Source organism: Buteo buteo, chromosome 5 (assembly GCF_964188355.1).
Source record: "Buteo buteo chromosome 5, bButBut1.hap1.1, whole genome shotgun sequence".
Lineage (NCBI taxonomy): Eukaryota > Metazoa > Chordata > Aves > Accipitriformes > Accipitridae > Buteo > Buteo buteo.
The window spans coordinates 41,928,024-41,945,304 of NC_134175.1; the positions used below are offsets into that span (position 1 = coordinate 41,928,024).

At 39.6% G+C, this 17,281-nt stretch overlaps 1 protein-coding gene across 1 annotated transcript in view; it reads right to left on the minus strand.

The window, feature by feature from the left end:
• ADCY5 (adenylate cyclase 5) overlaps positions 1-17,281 on the minus strand; it is a 219,954-nt gene that overhangs the window by 79,422 nt on the left and 123,251 nt on the right. Inside the window, exons 2-3 of the mRNA XM_075028797.1 lie at positions 11,368-11,517; positions 6,101-6,222 (exon numbers count right to left, since the gene is read on the minus strand). Coding sequence (XP_074884898.1) covers positions 6,101-6,222; positions 11,368-11,517 — 272 coding nt within the window. The remainder of the gene's footprint in view (positions 1-6,100; positions 6,223-11,367; positions 11,518-17,281) is intronic.

Sequence of the window (17,281 nt, forward strand, 5' to 3'; positions counted from 1 at the left end):
AACAGAAGAGTTCTCATGTAGGTAAAATTCACTGCTGTCATTTGGGGAAAGGCGTGGGAAGGCTGATCGATTCCTACTCACTTTTCTCAACCTACAGCCTCAGTCAGAAGTTATAGCAATTAAATGCAGGAGGCCCCTGAACCCACATGAAACCCACACAGTTTCCCCCCACCTACCTGCAAAAATAACCTTCTACTGCTTGTGGGCATATGCCTTGAACGAAGAAAAGGAGGTAAGAGATCTTGCTAAGACTTGATGCTGAGAAACAACAAACCGACCCATGAACACATTTTGGGAGGAGATCAAAGCTCACGGACTGGTGGGGAGAGCAGTACCAGGAAGCAGGACATGGATAAAACCTGCTTTTGGGCTTCCTCCTGCTTAAGGCTGCTCTTCCTCATCTTCAAACATAAACCATCACTTGTCATTCTGCCTCCCCCCCAAAATGGGAGAAGACAAGGAGGGAGATGGATTATACAGCAACTATTAAAAACAGTTACTGCTCCTGCCCTTTCCTGGCAATGAGGCTGTCCATAGAAATTAAAGCTACCTAAACTTTGGCTGTGATGACAAATTTGGGGAACCTTTGGAAATATCCATGGAAGAACTGTCAGAAATTTATACACACCATACTGTAGTTTTATTTATTAAAGATGGTAAAATTAAACTGGTTTCTGCTTAGCTTCAATAACCTCTCATGAAAAAGCATGAAACCTGCATTGGGATGAGCTCCTGAACAAAACCAGCCCATTGGAATAACTACCTCCAAAGGCAACCCACTGTCTGACCTGGGCTCGGTAGGATATGCCACATCGTAAACCCATTTAGCATTTCAAAAGGCACTGTTAGCATGCCAGAAAAAACAGCCTCATGCCTATACTCACCAACATGAATATACCACTAAGCAGCACATTGCTTTGGCGAGCCACAGCACTAATATGTCCAGTTACAGCTGTATGCCGGGAACCCTACTAGCTGTGATCAGAGCTCAGCTTTGTACTACTATTTATATTGATAAGTTCTTTAACACCAAGAAACATTAAGACTAGATGTCCTGTATGCGAGGACAGTGGGACCAGGAAGGCAAACGATGTTTGCTTAGTTGAAATTTTCACAAATTTCATAGCAAACAATTACAAAGCACCTTGCAATCTAAGAATTTAACACAATTCTTAAACAAGTAATTAAGCATCACAACACCTATAAGGTGAAGAGGTCAAGTTGACATGGCTGGTCTGAATATCCTGACACTTGGCCAAAGTGCAACTATTTGGTCATTTTTAAGGGGAGAATTTTTGGCATTTGAACGTAATTAAATTAGAAAATGAGTTTAAAAAGTTTTTCATTTACAAAGCGAAAGCAAATGGACTGTTTCATTTCTGCAAATGGTTCAGTTCAAGTTGTCAAGATGTTTAAAAAACTCTGAGCTCAGGTTAATGTTGTTGAGTACATGATTCATAAGAATTATGTGAAGGGGAGAAGAGAGGAAACTGTCACTTTCACCGTGCTTGGATGCCAGCCCTAAAATAAGCTTCTTGAAACAGTTCATCAAAGGAATTTCAATGACAAAGCCAACCTTTATCCCTTCACAGAGGACTTCAAACCTCCTTTTATAGCACAGAGATTACTATATTTGGCCAAACCTAGATAACATTAAAGCCATTATCACTGCAGTGAGATACTATAAATACCAATAGTAATGTAAAACCTTTAAAATTCTGCCTGGGAAGCATGATAGATAAACAATATTATCTATGCGTATTTTAGGGTTTATCTATCAGACATAATTTCATTCATGATAACGTGAACCGATTTAGTTACATAATTCACCTTGTTGTTTACACAAAATTACTTGCATAGTCTTGGGAACTCCTTTCCTGATTGCATTTGACAATAGACTTTATATTTAACACACACATATGTGGGAAAGGTCAAATCATGCTCTGAGGTTCTGGATTTGTCAAAGTTAATTCTCATTCAACAAATCAGGATGGGAAACAGTTTCATTCTCTCTTAAAAGATTCTGTTCATTTGCATCAAAAAAGAGTGTATTAACCCCAAACCTCTTCATCTTAGTTTCGTCATCACTCTAAATTCTTCAGAACAACATAATCTGAAACAAATTTTGTTGCCAAAAATTGACAGGAAATTATATTTTCACTGTGGATATATTAGTCTCTGAACTTTACTTTCTATAACAATAAGCAGGAGATTATGAACTCATTCACAGGAAGTCCTGATAAGGCTCTAAAAAAGATTTGCTTTTACCCATTCAGGTCAGAAGGACCACTGTATTTTGCATAAAAACATCATCTTTCCCCGAACAGAGAAATAGCCCACCCTCTAAGAGAAGTGTAACACAGTAAGAAATACCATGGCAAAACTGCCCCTTATTAAAGGATCATGGATGCCTTTTACAGACCTACCACTGGCACCTGAGGAAGATGTCTTTTCTACATAGGTTTTAAATTGACTTTGTTTTTCTTAAAAGAAAAAAAAAAGCAGCATGTAGCCTTTTTAAAAAGAAAAAAAGATGCATGTAACCTAGTATGTAAAACTAAGCATATCTCAGCAGAACTGGTCATTTAAAGACTCCTCATTTTAAAACAGAAAACCCTCCCCCCCAGTAACTTCACATAATTTTAGAATAACATTTTCTGCTGGTAGAGTGGTTTGGGTTTGTTTTTTAATTAAAATTAGAGGTGGTCCCAAAAGCCCAGACCAAATCATCCCTGAAAATGAAAATATTTAATCTTGTCTGGAATAGAATTTAGTAAACCAATTCTCCCACACAAAATGTCAAACCAGGCTAAGTGCACGAGGCGGTGTTCCTGTGCCTCCCGAGTTCAAAGGGCCAAAGTTAAACCCGGCTGGATGGAAACCTTGAGTGTCAGTGCGGCTCATTATTTCCACATTGACTGGGAAATCGGTGAGAAACCTCACCCTGAAAAATCCAGTAAAAATGAAGACCTCAGGTTCCAGGCATTATGATGGCTACCAAACTTTTAAATCAATAGCTAATAAAAATTCCCATCCCTTATACTTTCATTTATAATCTAACTTTTTAACTAATCTGAGAGAGTGGGAAAAGAGAATCGCTGAATACAGCTGATGGAAGAGGGAACCCACACCTCTGTGCAGACACACGGACCTTCCCACTTCTACGAACTGCGGAGGAAATGCTCCTGCTCATAAATCATCAACAGGAAGCCAGATTCAATGGCTGGGCACAGCACCCTTGCACCGACTTCACATACTTCTCAATTGCCTTGACACAATAACCTTTAGCTCGTAAAAACTTAGATCTTATGACATTTTTGAATAGTGACAAAACCAAAACAAAACTGCTTGGAGCATTCTCATCACAAAAGCCTCCCCTTGAGCATTTCCCCATGAAAAGTAAAAAGCATGCTTGCTTTTATTCAGCCAGCTCATTAATCCACTTCATTGAGACGCTATCCCCCACCACCAGTGTGTTTCTGTGTGCACGTAAATGCTTCAAAATCATCCACAGTCATCCCGCTAGAGATGGTTTCAGTGCACCCAGTTAAGAGCAGAGGCTCCATGCTGAACTCCTAGTGTGAAATGAGTCATTTGTTCCAAATCATGTTTCCTTTTTTCAATATTCGTACTTAGTTATTCATTTCCCTGAAGTACATGAAGATGAGATGTTCCTAAGTTACCTTCTATTTGCTCTCAGTGCATATACTATTTGATTCCTATTTCTTACTTCCTTTTTCTAGCCTTTTCCATTATCCCAGTAGGCTTTGATTTAGGACCTCATAGGCACAGACAACAAAGTCCATACTTTGAGGAAGATATCATTTAAGTTGTTTCCCCTTGCAAGATCTTTTGAGACCTCAGCCTCCCTTTGCACTGGAGACAGTCAGCACCTGCAAGGGCTTGATTCCTAAACACTCATTACCATGAGGAACAAAGTTAAAATTACTTTTAGGCTGCAGAAGATAATATATTACAGAAATGTTCATATTATTCAATAAATATGCAAGATGTGAAAATTAAATGTTTGCAAGCTTCCTGTTAGCCACCCATCAGGACAGTCCAAGGAACTGATTGGTGCATACGCCCATTTTTGTATACATGTTTCACCTTTCACGTTACTTCACAGCCATAACTGAAAGTCATAGCAAACTGTTTTCTCTTTCTATATTCTGGGTCATGCATCATTTTTTGTTGTATCTTTTGCAGTCTCCATGTCTCCATACCAGCCATTATCTTTGGGCTATTTTTTCCAATTATAATCATTCTGTCAGATTCCCTTCTCCCTTTAAAATTGTTCATTTGTAAATTTAGTTTATTATTGTTTGTTTAGTTTTTGTTTATTTAGTGATATAGTTAAAATTTCAAATAAGTATCATCCTAAAGAGATAATCCACTTTACTAAGATTTGACTGTACTGAACAACTTTCAAACTTGCAAGTAATGACATATAGAAATTGATGTGAAAGACTACAATACCATACTGACCAGTCTCATGGCATATCTAGTGAACTGCATTCAGTTAGAATGTCAAGCTGACCTTTGAGTACTGGAAAAAAGTAATTTCTCAATTAAGAAAATCCATGAATGGCGTCTATCACAAGAAATTTACACACCTTCTTGAACAAGCTCAGTTCCATTAAGTAAAAATGAATGTAAAGACACAAAACCTAATCTAATCTACTGTAGCACTCTGCTGAGGGCACTCTAGATGGCCTCTTCCCCTCACCTTCATCACCATATATATATTCTTTATTTTTCATCAGTGAACCATTATTGTCTTTGATATCTGATAATGTTTTTCTCTTCAGTATTGCTAGTGGATCTTTATCTGTTTAATGAGTCAAACCAAAAATATGAAGGGCTGAACTGAAGTCCATCCAAGCCAGCACACAGACTTGCCCTGATTTTAGTAAGTTTTATATCAGATTCTACATTCAGCAGTGATCAACCTCCTCCCAATTTTTGCTTGTACATTACCTCTCCCTGCTACCCTCAGTGCTAAGGAAATGGCTTCAAATGTTTTAGAATTTTGTACGAATTTCACTGCATCAGCTATTGGAGATTATGCAGGGTGCAGTATATTAGAGATGTAAGAAATCCACTTCTATTTGTTGAGCACGAAGTATCAGAAAATATAATTCACCAACATACTTAAAGCTACACAAGAGAGAAGGCTATGCAAGCAGTTTACAGGAAAACCTCCTGTTGGGAGGGGAGATGGACAGGGGAAGGAGGGAAACTCTATGTCCCCAGTCCCCGTGTCTCAGCAGAAGTGTTTATAGACTGACAGAGCTGTTACACAGTTCCAGGACCTGGTTTAGCAGAGACATAAGTGATCCCCAGAGATGTCAGGTACAACAGCAGAGGTAAAATGAATCAAGATTAAGTTAAACTTAACTTTGTAACTGCAGCCCATAAAGATATCAAGCAACTAAAGTACAACTCTATTGCCTCTTCCCTGGGAAGTGGATGGTGGGAATCTGGTGCTGTTCAGAAACTCATGAGGCTGGACTACCCCAGCAACATGGACTAGGTTTGATTTTGCATGATTTGTCAGAGATCGGATATCGATTTCTTCTGCTCATCCAGGTAGACCAAGGAGTCTGGGTGACTGACCTGTCAACAGCTCAGTCAGTAACAGACCCCCTGCTTGTAATTCCAAACTGGCAGAGACCACTCCAGGTGATCTTAACCTCAGCTGGGCTCTGCAATTCACCCCATGGAAAGCGTTGCCAATTTTTAACTTGCATCCTATCACGGCTTATCAGAAGGGTGCTTGTAACTGTCAAAAAATAACTAAACCCAAATATACCACCTTCTCAAAACCACTGAGACTTACCCCGGGGACGGAAGGGGTAAAAAAAAATCTAAGAAAAGAGAGCAGTCAAAGTTTCTTCTCAAAGGAAGATGTTGCAGGAATGTGGCAATCCTCCTCCTGTCCTATAAACAAACTTTCAAAAGTCAACTGGTGACACTTTTGAGTCTTTACACTTATTTGGACTATATGTCACTGTCATCTTCATCCTTGGGTATTAAGTGCCAAGCACTGGGAGGGGCCCTCCTCCCCAGCAGCTGGAAGATGGGCTGCTGCTCTTACCTGACATTGTCATGCTTCTGGATGTAGATCTTATGAAACATCATATCTTCCTGTTTGGCATTAATGTCAGCTTTCATCTCCATGGCAACATGTCGAGGAAGTACAGAGAGCAGGAGACGCTCCTGTGGAGTCAGACAGATGAACCAATTAAAACACCTGCTGCCCAGTTAACAAACACACTTTGTTCCTTACTGGGGAGAAATGAGTCATCAGTTTGGTGAGAGATGAGTACAACCAAGCGAAATGGTCTCCATAAAGCCAGCAACTGATCCCCTAACAAGTCATATGCAATTCTGTCCCAACATCACAATAAGAATTCAATGATTTTACAAGAAAAATTATAATTTTTCATCCCATCTGCAGTGGGCTTGTAATTCATGGTTGTCAACTCTTGCAAATGAAGGAGCCATGCAACTCAAAAAGTGCCCGTGCACCATTCTTGGAAGGACTCTGACAAATGATACTGTCTGACCTCCCACACAGCCTCTCCACACCACACTGAAGTCCTCCTTCACTTAACACCAGAGGACTGATATCCCAACACCCTTGGGCACCATTTAAAATTCCTTCCTTTCCTATCTAATCATCTAAGCACATTCCCCAAACAGGCACAAACCTGTTCTTAGCAGCTAAAAAGTCAATAGGAATGCCCCGATAAAACTAGCATGAAAAGTTAGCCCAACTATACAATGCGGTATTATACTTCTACACTTAAAACCCCTATTAGTGCCCCATTGCATTAAGCCCTGTAAACCCACCCACTCACCTACAAGAGTATTTTCAGTAACCACCTCTGTCATCAACAATTCATGGCTCTCCACCCTCACTTGGCACTTTTATTTACTGATAATAGCTTTAGTGTGACTTTAATAACATTATTTTGTAAGCTGTTCTGTATATAGTTTTGCGTGCTAGGCATAAATTAGTTTCATGACAAAATGATGACTTTCTGGTAATTTTCCTAAAAACTCACACAAAAGCCTGTGCTTGTTATTATTCTAAATTTGGTGGCAATTTCATGCAGAAGCTATAGAATTTAAATTTGCAGGTAATATGTGCCCCAGGGATGCATTTGTGTATCTCAGGTGTCCTGAGAAATTCTGCCGAGACCTTCATTTTATTCCCATTCACACCCCTCGCAGGTCAAAAGAAGTTTTTGCTATGGCTGAAGAAGGTGGGGAGCATCTCCTTTGGGATCAGCTCCACTGTGATCCAACCTGCAGGCAGTGCTCTGGAAAAGCTGAAGAACCCCAAATGCTTGTGCTGTTCTTGTCTTTATTTTTCTTTACCTGCAGTGAGCAGAGGGAAGAAAAGGGCCTTCCTTCCTGAGGACACAAACACAGTGTGGTGTAAACGAAGATCCCTAACCTTATCTAACAGCTCATTACTTCTCAATGACACAGGGAACAGTAGGGCTCAAATGCAGTCCTGACTCAGAGGGGTCAGCAATCCTGTACCAATTATGTCACCAAACCTCTTGCCCATACTACAGTTATAGGCATGTTCCTGGTTTCTAATTCCTAGTTTTAACTGAAAGTTCCCCATTTATTTCTTCCTCTAAGGAGAGAGAGGAACTTTGGGGAAAACAGGAAGATGAATTCACGGGAAACGTGCTCAGCATGCTCTGAGACATTTTACAGTCTGCGGCACTGCCCAGTATTTCCATTTTTTTCCCCTTCAATGTGTACCTTAAAGAGATTGATTCTTGCCTCCAGTCTCTGAAGAGGTAGTAATAATACAGAAGATGACATGTTGGAGGGATTTCTATCTCCTCTGCTCAAAACTGCAGCAGTCCTGACAAGATACTTGTTTTTTAAAGTACTCTCACCTTCACTAGCATACTGCAGGTGCTAACAGTTACATATCCACATTTTTTTTTTTAAGAAGATCATGAATCATGCACATGTCCTCAGGCTTCTGTCAGCTGTTAGTGTACTACTTGAGCGCAAAAGCACAACACACTTGTATGCTTACCAGAGTAACTGGTGTATATGCTGTTGTCATTTGCATATTATAATAGGCATCCTTGAATGTGTGAAAGCTGCTATTTTACATGTGATTTTACACATCCTCTAAATAACTCGGAGCTTAATGGGAGGTTCAGGGGCACCCACAGGATTGGAACGTTCCCTGTAGGCACATGAGTGTGGAGGCATGGGTTTTTTTACTTGCTTGCAAAATAGGGACATATTCAGGGGACCGAGTTTCTCTTACTAGCACTCCAAGAGATTTTCATGTATATTTCTGGGTAACTTTTGCTTGAGAGCCTCCACCCCTACTCTTCCTGACACCATAGGCACTTGCCAGATTAAATCACCAATATTTTCAAGACACCCTGAGATCTCCAGGAGATGAACTAACACCGCTCTGAGCTATCACCAATTGCGGAATAAGATAGGCTTATTGCGTGAAACAAATGCATGTCGCACAACATCCCTTCATGCAGCAACTAATTAGGAAGCTGAGCCATGTTACAGACTTGGGCATTATCTTTATTCTGTTTGTTGGGAGTATCACAATCACTGAAAATAACCTCTGAAGCTAACAGGAGGAAGCTGTAACAAGTGCTTTTGTAAAGCACAAGCCATGTTAAAAGACCTTCAAAACAACAAAATCCTTACGTTTTATTTCAAACGGAGCACAGAAATTAAAGTCTCCACTGAGTACAATTTTCATTTTGCTATAACAACTAGAAAGTACTGCAGCCCTCACTGTAAAATCACTTATAATGCACCAGTGAGGTGACTGGGACTGCTGTTTTACAAGTATAACAAGGCAGCATTCTGACCTGATAAAAAAAGCAAGAGCAAATTCATATATAATTCTCACTTCAAAATAAGATGCAAGTATAGTTCCACTGAATTATACATTAAACAAATGCATCCCAAGGAGCACTAGTCTCTAGAATAGGCACAGATGAAAGAGTACAATACAGATCTACTCTGTTTACATACATACACATAGATATATGTATAAGTGGGCACACACATCCCTACGACAACTCTGTACTACATAGAAATTTTACCTATTTATGTCATACTCTCCCAAGACTACCTCAAATCACTAAAATATTTAATGTCTTATGACTATCCTTTTGTTCTCAGGTTTAATAACACTTATTTTTCACCACAAGTTAAGTGATGCAGAGATGAAAAAGAGAAGGAGTGAACAACTTTTCAGAGACAAAAGACAAGCAATGCTAGAAGTGAAATTGTGTAGTCTGAATAACGCATCTCTTACTCAAATCTTAAGTATTTGCTCACTATGGATTGTGGAGAACACCTATTTTTTCATCCAAGAGTATTTTATTCTGGGCAAGCAACAGTGATTCCTGTTAAGGCTCTGCCCTAGGTGATCTCAAATAATGAAATCACAAGAAGTCTCTCTTCTGCACTGGGCATTCTGGATTTTTATTTACTTTCTTGCTAATTTTGCGTGCTGGTAGATGCTTAATAAAGGAAAAGACATATTCCTTTGCCGGAGATAATTTGCTTGCCTTTAATAGAGAACAGCACACAGGAGCACCATCAGAGCTCCAGAAACAGGCAAACAATGATAACAGTGTTGGGCTGTGCAGTTGTCTTTCCCTCCACCCCTGTTTGGAGACTGGCTCTCCCAGATACAGGCTGAGCTGCCTTTATTTGTGTCTGCTGTCACCTCAAGATTATTTCAATGCATTATGCATAGGGATGCATCTGAACTGAACCTGGAGATCAATGTCAGCGCAGGCTGTAGCAGCAAATAATCTTATTAGGAGTCCCCAGCTGCCAGGAGCCACAGTTACTGCTGGAGGTACCGGAGGGTACTTCTAAGTGACTGGCTTTGACCCATGTTTTTCTGATGTCCCGGCTTTCCTCTGTATGGTATATTTTTTCCTCTGGGAAGGGGGAGAAGGAAAAAGCATAAAGCTAGAGCATTTGTCAGGGTTTTTTTCATGAACTACTTCTGACATAAAAGCTCCTAAATCCAGAACAGCACAAGCATGTGAGCCATGCTGCTAAGGCAGTCTCTCAGCAGAGGGGACAGAGCTGTAACCAAGAAGTAAAATGGGGTACTCTTTTGGCTCAATCCTTTCCTTCATTTCAAGGTGTGGAAGAAGGAGTGGATGCTCGTTTCATCTTTCTGAGACTACATTTGCTACAAAGGAAAAAGGAGCCTTCAGCGTGAATCTCGTTTTCATACATATATTATCAAAATAAAGTACGTGCACAGATTATTTCACAGTAAGGGTTAAACAGCAAGTATGTGAGCCGGAAGTACCTCACAAAACACTGCCAAAAGACAAATCCATAGATGCAGATGGGCTGAGACATGAGGGAAAATTAAGCTGTGTTGCCACAGAGATGCAAAGACACTCCAGTTGATTCATTCCTCTGACCTCTCCCCCAAACCCACAACCAAGCTCTGACATATCTCCCAAGGGAAGAGTGGAAGCCCCGTTTCATGATTCATTTCAAATTGGACTGGACAGACCGCTACGAGATGTACTGCAGGGCAGAGATGTATGTTAGCAAGGGAATAGTCAAGCAGCCCCAAAAGATCTTTTGTATCTAATTCTGAGGACATAAGAGATTCGTTGCAAGAGAACCCACAAATGAATTAGGGGACCAGATACATTCGGTACCCTTGACGACTGGGCTGGATGCTAGCAGCAACAGGTCTTTTTGCAGCAAAAAACCATCAAAGTTGGTGATGAATTTTACTCTTTGAACAAATACAATTCACTTGAGGCCTAAAAGGTACACAGAGGTGTGCAAGCAGGTAGGAACCTTTGGGAAAGGCAGGAAGGGGACCCTCTTTGGAGGCATCAAGGGACAGTATGTTCTGTGGACCAATTTTTACCTTTCACTTCTGAAACCTGCCTTACAGCTAACTGTTGGCAGTGGCTTTGCTGACAAACACACAACGTTTTGACCTTACAAAGAGGGTGCATCTGAAGCCTGTGTGGTGCATCTGCATTCAACACATGGCTTCAATGATGGGTGCAAAAAAACTACGCAGACTCTGCATACTGTGTAATTTTAATCCACAGAGCATAGACTACAGTATTTGTTGATGTCTGCGGAGAAGTCCATCAGGGTATTGGGGAAGAAATACTCCCCTGAGCTTTCTTTCAAAACTTGAAAAATCCTGCCCTCTACCATCAGCCTATTATTGCTTGGATTAGTCAAGAAGCAAGAGGCCTGCAAATCCCATCCTACAGGAACAGTTTGCCTGCTAATTCTGCTTCAGCAATTTCATTTTTTATTTCCCACTGTTGCTCTTACCTGCTGCTGGTTTTCCCTTTGAGAATGCAGCCTGGCTTGTATGCATTCCCTGGTCTCCTGGAAAGCCTGTCTTTGGGACACCTCTGCTGGGTAGTGGGTACACACGCCTACAATGTTTGTACAGGAGAAGATGAGAACATTGGAGACCAGCTGCAACAAAAGAAAACAAAAAAAAAAAAAGAGAAGAACACTTGGTTACACTTTGGAAACCTGCCATCAGTAACAAAGCACCAGCCAGAACCCAGCCCCTTCCACAACTCCTTAATCCAAGCCACACTTAAACCTCAAGCTCTTAATTCCAATGTATTTTGCCTCTCTAGACCTTAAAATATAAAACTTCCATATATGGCCTCAAATATATGTTCTTAACACTGTGCATTACTTCACTGGTAAAAAATACAACTCCACCGGTAATTCTGTAATCTTGCTTTTGGTAATCCAGTATCTTGGAACTATTGTGACAAAAATCTATCTAAAAATGCATCATTGCTCTGTCAGCTAAAAGTCAGCTAAGACTCATGCAGACAGATCTGACAGAGGAACACAATTATTTCCATGTTTGTGTACCTACACATCTGGCTTGAAAACATATCAAAGATAGATTAAACCATTATTTTGAAATAGTGCTTAAAATACTGAAGGCAAAATGTTGGTATTCACAAGGTTTAAGAGCACCTGAAATGGATTTTTTAAATCTAGTTCCAACTAAAAATTTTATGTTACTAGATAAAAAAAAATACGTTTTTTACATTTCTGTGAAGATCACTACAGAAAGAGTTGTTAAGTCTGAAGCATATTTGGACCGGACAAGCACAAAGGAAAAGCTACATCACTCTTCTGCTTCCATGTGGGTTGTGTTTTGCAAGGAAGCAGTCACATAACTTTTGCTGAAAACTAGTGTTGCAATCTTTTATTTCTCAACTATTTTTTAATAAAAAAGAAAAAACAAATCCATGTCCATTGGTGGCATTTGGTTCATGCAAAATGTTCAAAACTGCTTCTGACAGTGCCATGTAAATATTTCCCTTGACAGAGGTCAGTCACAGTATAATTTTTTGAGAGAACTTTTTGCATAAGCTGTACTAGAAATCCCTTTTGAGGACAGACTTATTTGAAACACCTCTCATCTCTTCTAGGAGGAAAGACTCAGACCTGCAAGATTCTTAAAAATAGGGGTCTTTGGTGTCTTCGCTAATGAGTCCAAATATACCCTTCACCTTTATTACTATTTTACTGCAGAATAAAAAAAGGTAATTTCCAGACCAGCCCATTCCCTGAAAATACAAGGCCAGGCTCTGAAGGGCAGGAGGGGTGCAGGGGACCCCTCAAGCCCTGGGCTCACAGGGGTGCTCAGGACTCCCCAAACCAACTTGGTCACTCTGCAGGAGAGAGAAGCCACCCCCGTGTCAAAACATGGACCCACATCCCAAAGAGTAACAACCTCTCCGAGAAACCGCACTGGGATTACTCTAACTCTTTGACTGCATCCATGCGCTAAGGACAGCAACAATTATTTTATTAACAACTCTGCCTTGAAACAGGATTTAGGCAGAAAAACCTCATCTTTCAGCTCAAAATAAGCAATATCTCAAGCTACAGCCAGCTGAGGGACTTCTCTCTGTGGATGGCTGCCAGTAGATGGCAACACTCCAACTTCCCAAGCTTGTGCATCAGAGTGCTGCATTTTGGGCTACGTCACCGCAATGAATTGCCACACTTATGCATCATACTGCAGTACAATAACCTGCAGGTTATAGATAGCCACTGGTGATTATCATCAGTGCCAGCTATGTGTATTTGCAGGTAAGTGGTTTCCAAGGAGGAAACCATTCTTATCCTCTACAGATTGCTCCCTCTATCCAAAGAGTCCACACTTTGGACAGACATAGGGGTATCAAAGGTGCAGGTCATACACATCAACATGAAATAAGTCCTGATCCTAAACTCACACATTTCCTTCACAATTATATTCTCATTCAGCTCTTTCTAAGGCTGCCTGGATCCTGCCAGATCCAAGGTCCTCCATCTCTCCCCCAAGCTGATCAGACACCAGCCAACTTCCACCTAGATCCTGCCCAGTTACCCTAACCCAGTGCTGCATCCAATGGGCATTTGATGGTATTTTTTTTGCGGATAATCATAATTTTTAAGGATGAATGCGCCCCCCTTCCCCCAAACACCACCAGTGCTTATTATAATGAAGAAACAGCTTAAAAAGAGAGTAGAAATAAAGTTTTCCTAGGAGTTACCCTGATTTCTGCTCCACAGCTGCACTGATTATGACTCACAGCCTGTGAACAACACTTCTACAAGTTCAATACAGTTACTATGGCCTCAAAGGAGTAAAGACTAAATAGCATCTTTTGCATGGCCAGATTACAGCAAGACTCCCAAATCTCTCTATTGGAGCTATTCAGTTGCATGGTAAGTGGAAAATTTGTTGGGGCATATAACATAGCATAAGTACGCATCATATATCTGATATGGATAAAACTGAGAGCAGAGAAGATTTTAAGGAAATATGCAGTTTTATTTTTTAATCCCCCAAATCTGCGACTTCATTTCACTTACAGTCAAAAGTGCAAACCCAAAACAAACTCCCCAAAACAGTGCCTCAACTCTTGCACCAAGAACAGAAGACAACATGTTGTTTGGATGGCAGGCAACATATCAGGAGTTAACCAAGCAGAAAAGAGGAACAACTCAGTCCTGAAAACAAGCTCTTTTTGGGTATATCTCAGTGCCAACAGAAAGTCCACCTAGTGAAGATACCATTGTTGTGATAATGCCTTAAACAGCCGAGCTGTACAGTTCAAGGCACGTGATTCATGTTATGCATTGACACCAACATTGTCAAAGGGGAGTATAAAAAACATCATCAGACTTCATTTTATTGGTAATGTTTGTGGAACGCAAAACAATTTAACTTTTCAGCACTCACTGAGGTCATTTTACACAAACCCAAGGGACTTCACAGACTAATTTACAATACAGACTCAGATGACCATGCTTCATCAAGTAGGAATAAAAACTATATTGCAATGTAATTTTTAAGTAGCAGGGGACAGACACCCATAAATACTGTTAAGCAGAAGCTCATTTAATTCACAGCATGGCATCTTTGCAACACCCTGAAACATAAGGGGAGAAATTACATTGTAATGTTGAAAGTATCAAAGATCTGCAGAGATTTAAAACTGAAGCTCCTACTATTTGCAGCAACACTTGTTATGTGAGCAAATGCATTTTGTTCAATATCTGATCACAATTTTCTTCACAGGTGTTTTAAAATATATTAAAGCAAAAAAAAAAAAAGCTTTCTAATCTCATTAATTATTTTCACAGTTCTCTGTTTTAATAAAATAAATTTATATCCTGTTTGCCAAATGGTACTACTTGCTTATCAGTTTCCTTGCCATTTTGCTATGGTAACCAGCTTCAGTTCCAGGAGGAAAGAGATGATGTAGATATTAAAAAACTGATTCCCTGAGCTCCATGGCCTGAGAAGTAAAAACATATTATGGCAACTATTTCAGACAATCTGTGCTTGAAGAGCTGTTCAAGACAATGGGAAAATATAATTGTCTATTTTGTAGTTGATATCCTTCCCCTGCCTGGCTAGAGATTTAGACTAAGAAGATTCCTACCCTTTTGATTTTGGAAAATAATAGTTTATAGAAGACTATTTCACTTACATATAACTCCTAGATAAGCTATTAAACTTTTCTTCAGTATTGCCATATTTGAGTATTTCATAAACTAAGACGTTTACTCTTACAGCATCTGCGTGTGGCAGACAAATGTTATTACCCTGATGCTACCGAGGCAGAGTTCTTTAAAGGTAATTCAGTATCAAAGAAAAAGCTATGTACTATGAGGGGTTTTCAAAAACCACTGCGACTTCTTAGTTCCACTGAAATAACAGATCACTCAATCTCAAACAAAACAGGTCAGAGAGTTTCTAGTCACTTTGGTTTCACCGCACAAACAGAGCGCTACAACCCTTTTGTTGAATCTCTTGCAGGAAACCGTTTTCAATACTTTTTCCCTTGGTGACTGAAGGAAAAAAAAAAGAGAGATGGAAACAGTTTAGTTCCACATGTTCTAGGAGTTATGAAAACCTGGTATTACAAAATCAAAATCAAGAGCTAAATTTGGCCTGACACTATTGTTACAAAATTGATGTTTTGGGCGTTTCAGGCCAGGCTGAGGAAGAACTGGGATGGCTAAGTGACCAGGAGAGAGCCTCCAGATCACCACAAGCTGAAAAAAGTATCAGCTCGCACCAATATTGCCACACTTCTCCCTGCTGTGTTTCTATTCGATTATTCTTCAAACACCAGATGCTATTCAATATGTAATTAAGAGACAACAACATGCTTAGGAGGGATAGCGTCAAGATAAATTTTGTTAGTTCCCTACCTCTGCCAGAGCAAACAAGGCTGGTTACTGACATGAGAAGTTGGGCTGTATTCCTCGGAATATTACTGCTTATTATAAAAATCACAGCTTCTGTTTTTTGCCAAGTTACTCTGCATTGGTCCACTTCTCTTGCAGTGGCTCAGGATTATTTCTCTTCTGAGATCACAGAACTAGGCTATTCCCTGTTAGTTTCCAACACACCATTAATCAGTATTTTGTTCTCCTATTTATTTTTCATTTAAAAAAAAAATACTGTTTTGATATTTTCATAAAGTCCCATTTTGAAAACAACTACATTTTAAGCTTTTACTGTGGGGCAGTAAAACTGTCACAGGGAGAAGGAAAGCACATACATGGAGATTAAAAAGTCATGCAAAACAATATAGAGCAAACAAAAAACTACATATCCCTTCTTTCCAGAGTGTGACACTGCTCTGGCTCTGCTTTCCAGTTCTCATGATACCCATCTAGTACTAAATTTTTTGTTAAATCAATTATCAGTGCAACAGCTAGGTTAAAAGCAGATAACAACTGAGTTTCTAGACTATATTTCATAGTGGTTGTATACTGAATTGACAAATCAGACCAATTATTAATGGCAGGGGCAGACACTGAAATTAGCTTTACTTTGAGAGTTCCTTTTCTTAACCATGAAAAAATATTATAAAATATTTAATATTTATCTGAAACAATGTAAGAACAAAAATATGATGGACTACAAAAGCTCTAACTATCGATGATATTTCTACAGCACCTATGTGTGCAATCCTGAATTGGAAGTACAGATAAATTCTAAAGATAAAAAGCACAAACATTATGAAAAAACGCTGTTGCTATAAGGTATACCTGGTGCTGTTCTTTAAACACTTTCCCTGAACAGCAATTAACCCTGTATTGCCTCTTTATATACTACTTTCTAATAAAAAAAAATTGGAGCAGCTACAGAGCTAAAGGCATAATGAAAATTAAAAAGAAAGACAACATCAGCTGGCTCCAAGATCAAATTACTCATGTACTTGTGCTGTATATACAACAACATCTTTCATTTCCCAGAGCTACAACTAGCAGAGCTCTAAGATAGTGAAAACTTGTAGATTATGCTAGAAAGATAATTAAACAGTTAAAGTCATATGGTCTTCTCCCAGTGTTTGGCCAATAAAGAACAGGGTAAGTACTAGTGAAGAAATTAGGAGTAGGTTTTTTTATTTTAAATCTGACAAGTACTTTTACTGAGTACTTGAAATAACTGCAACAACAAGATTATATCAATACAACAGAGTCTAAGAACAAATTTTCTGAAGTTGCTAAATGGTGCCTTCCCTCTCTGGTCTGCTGCCTCTGTGCAGCAACCACTTACTTGGATTTCGAGCAGAACAGATAATTGGTTACAGCCACTATCTTCCAAAGACTTCTCTAAGTGCGCTTTATGCACACAAGTAGTGCCACTGAAGCCAGCTCTGAAAGTTTAAATGCTTCCCTAAGTCATAGTATA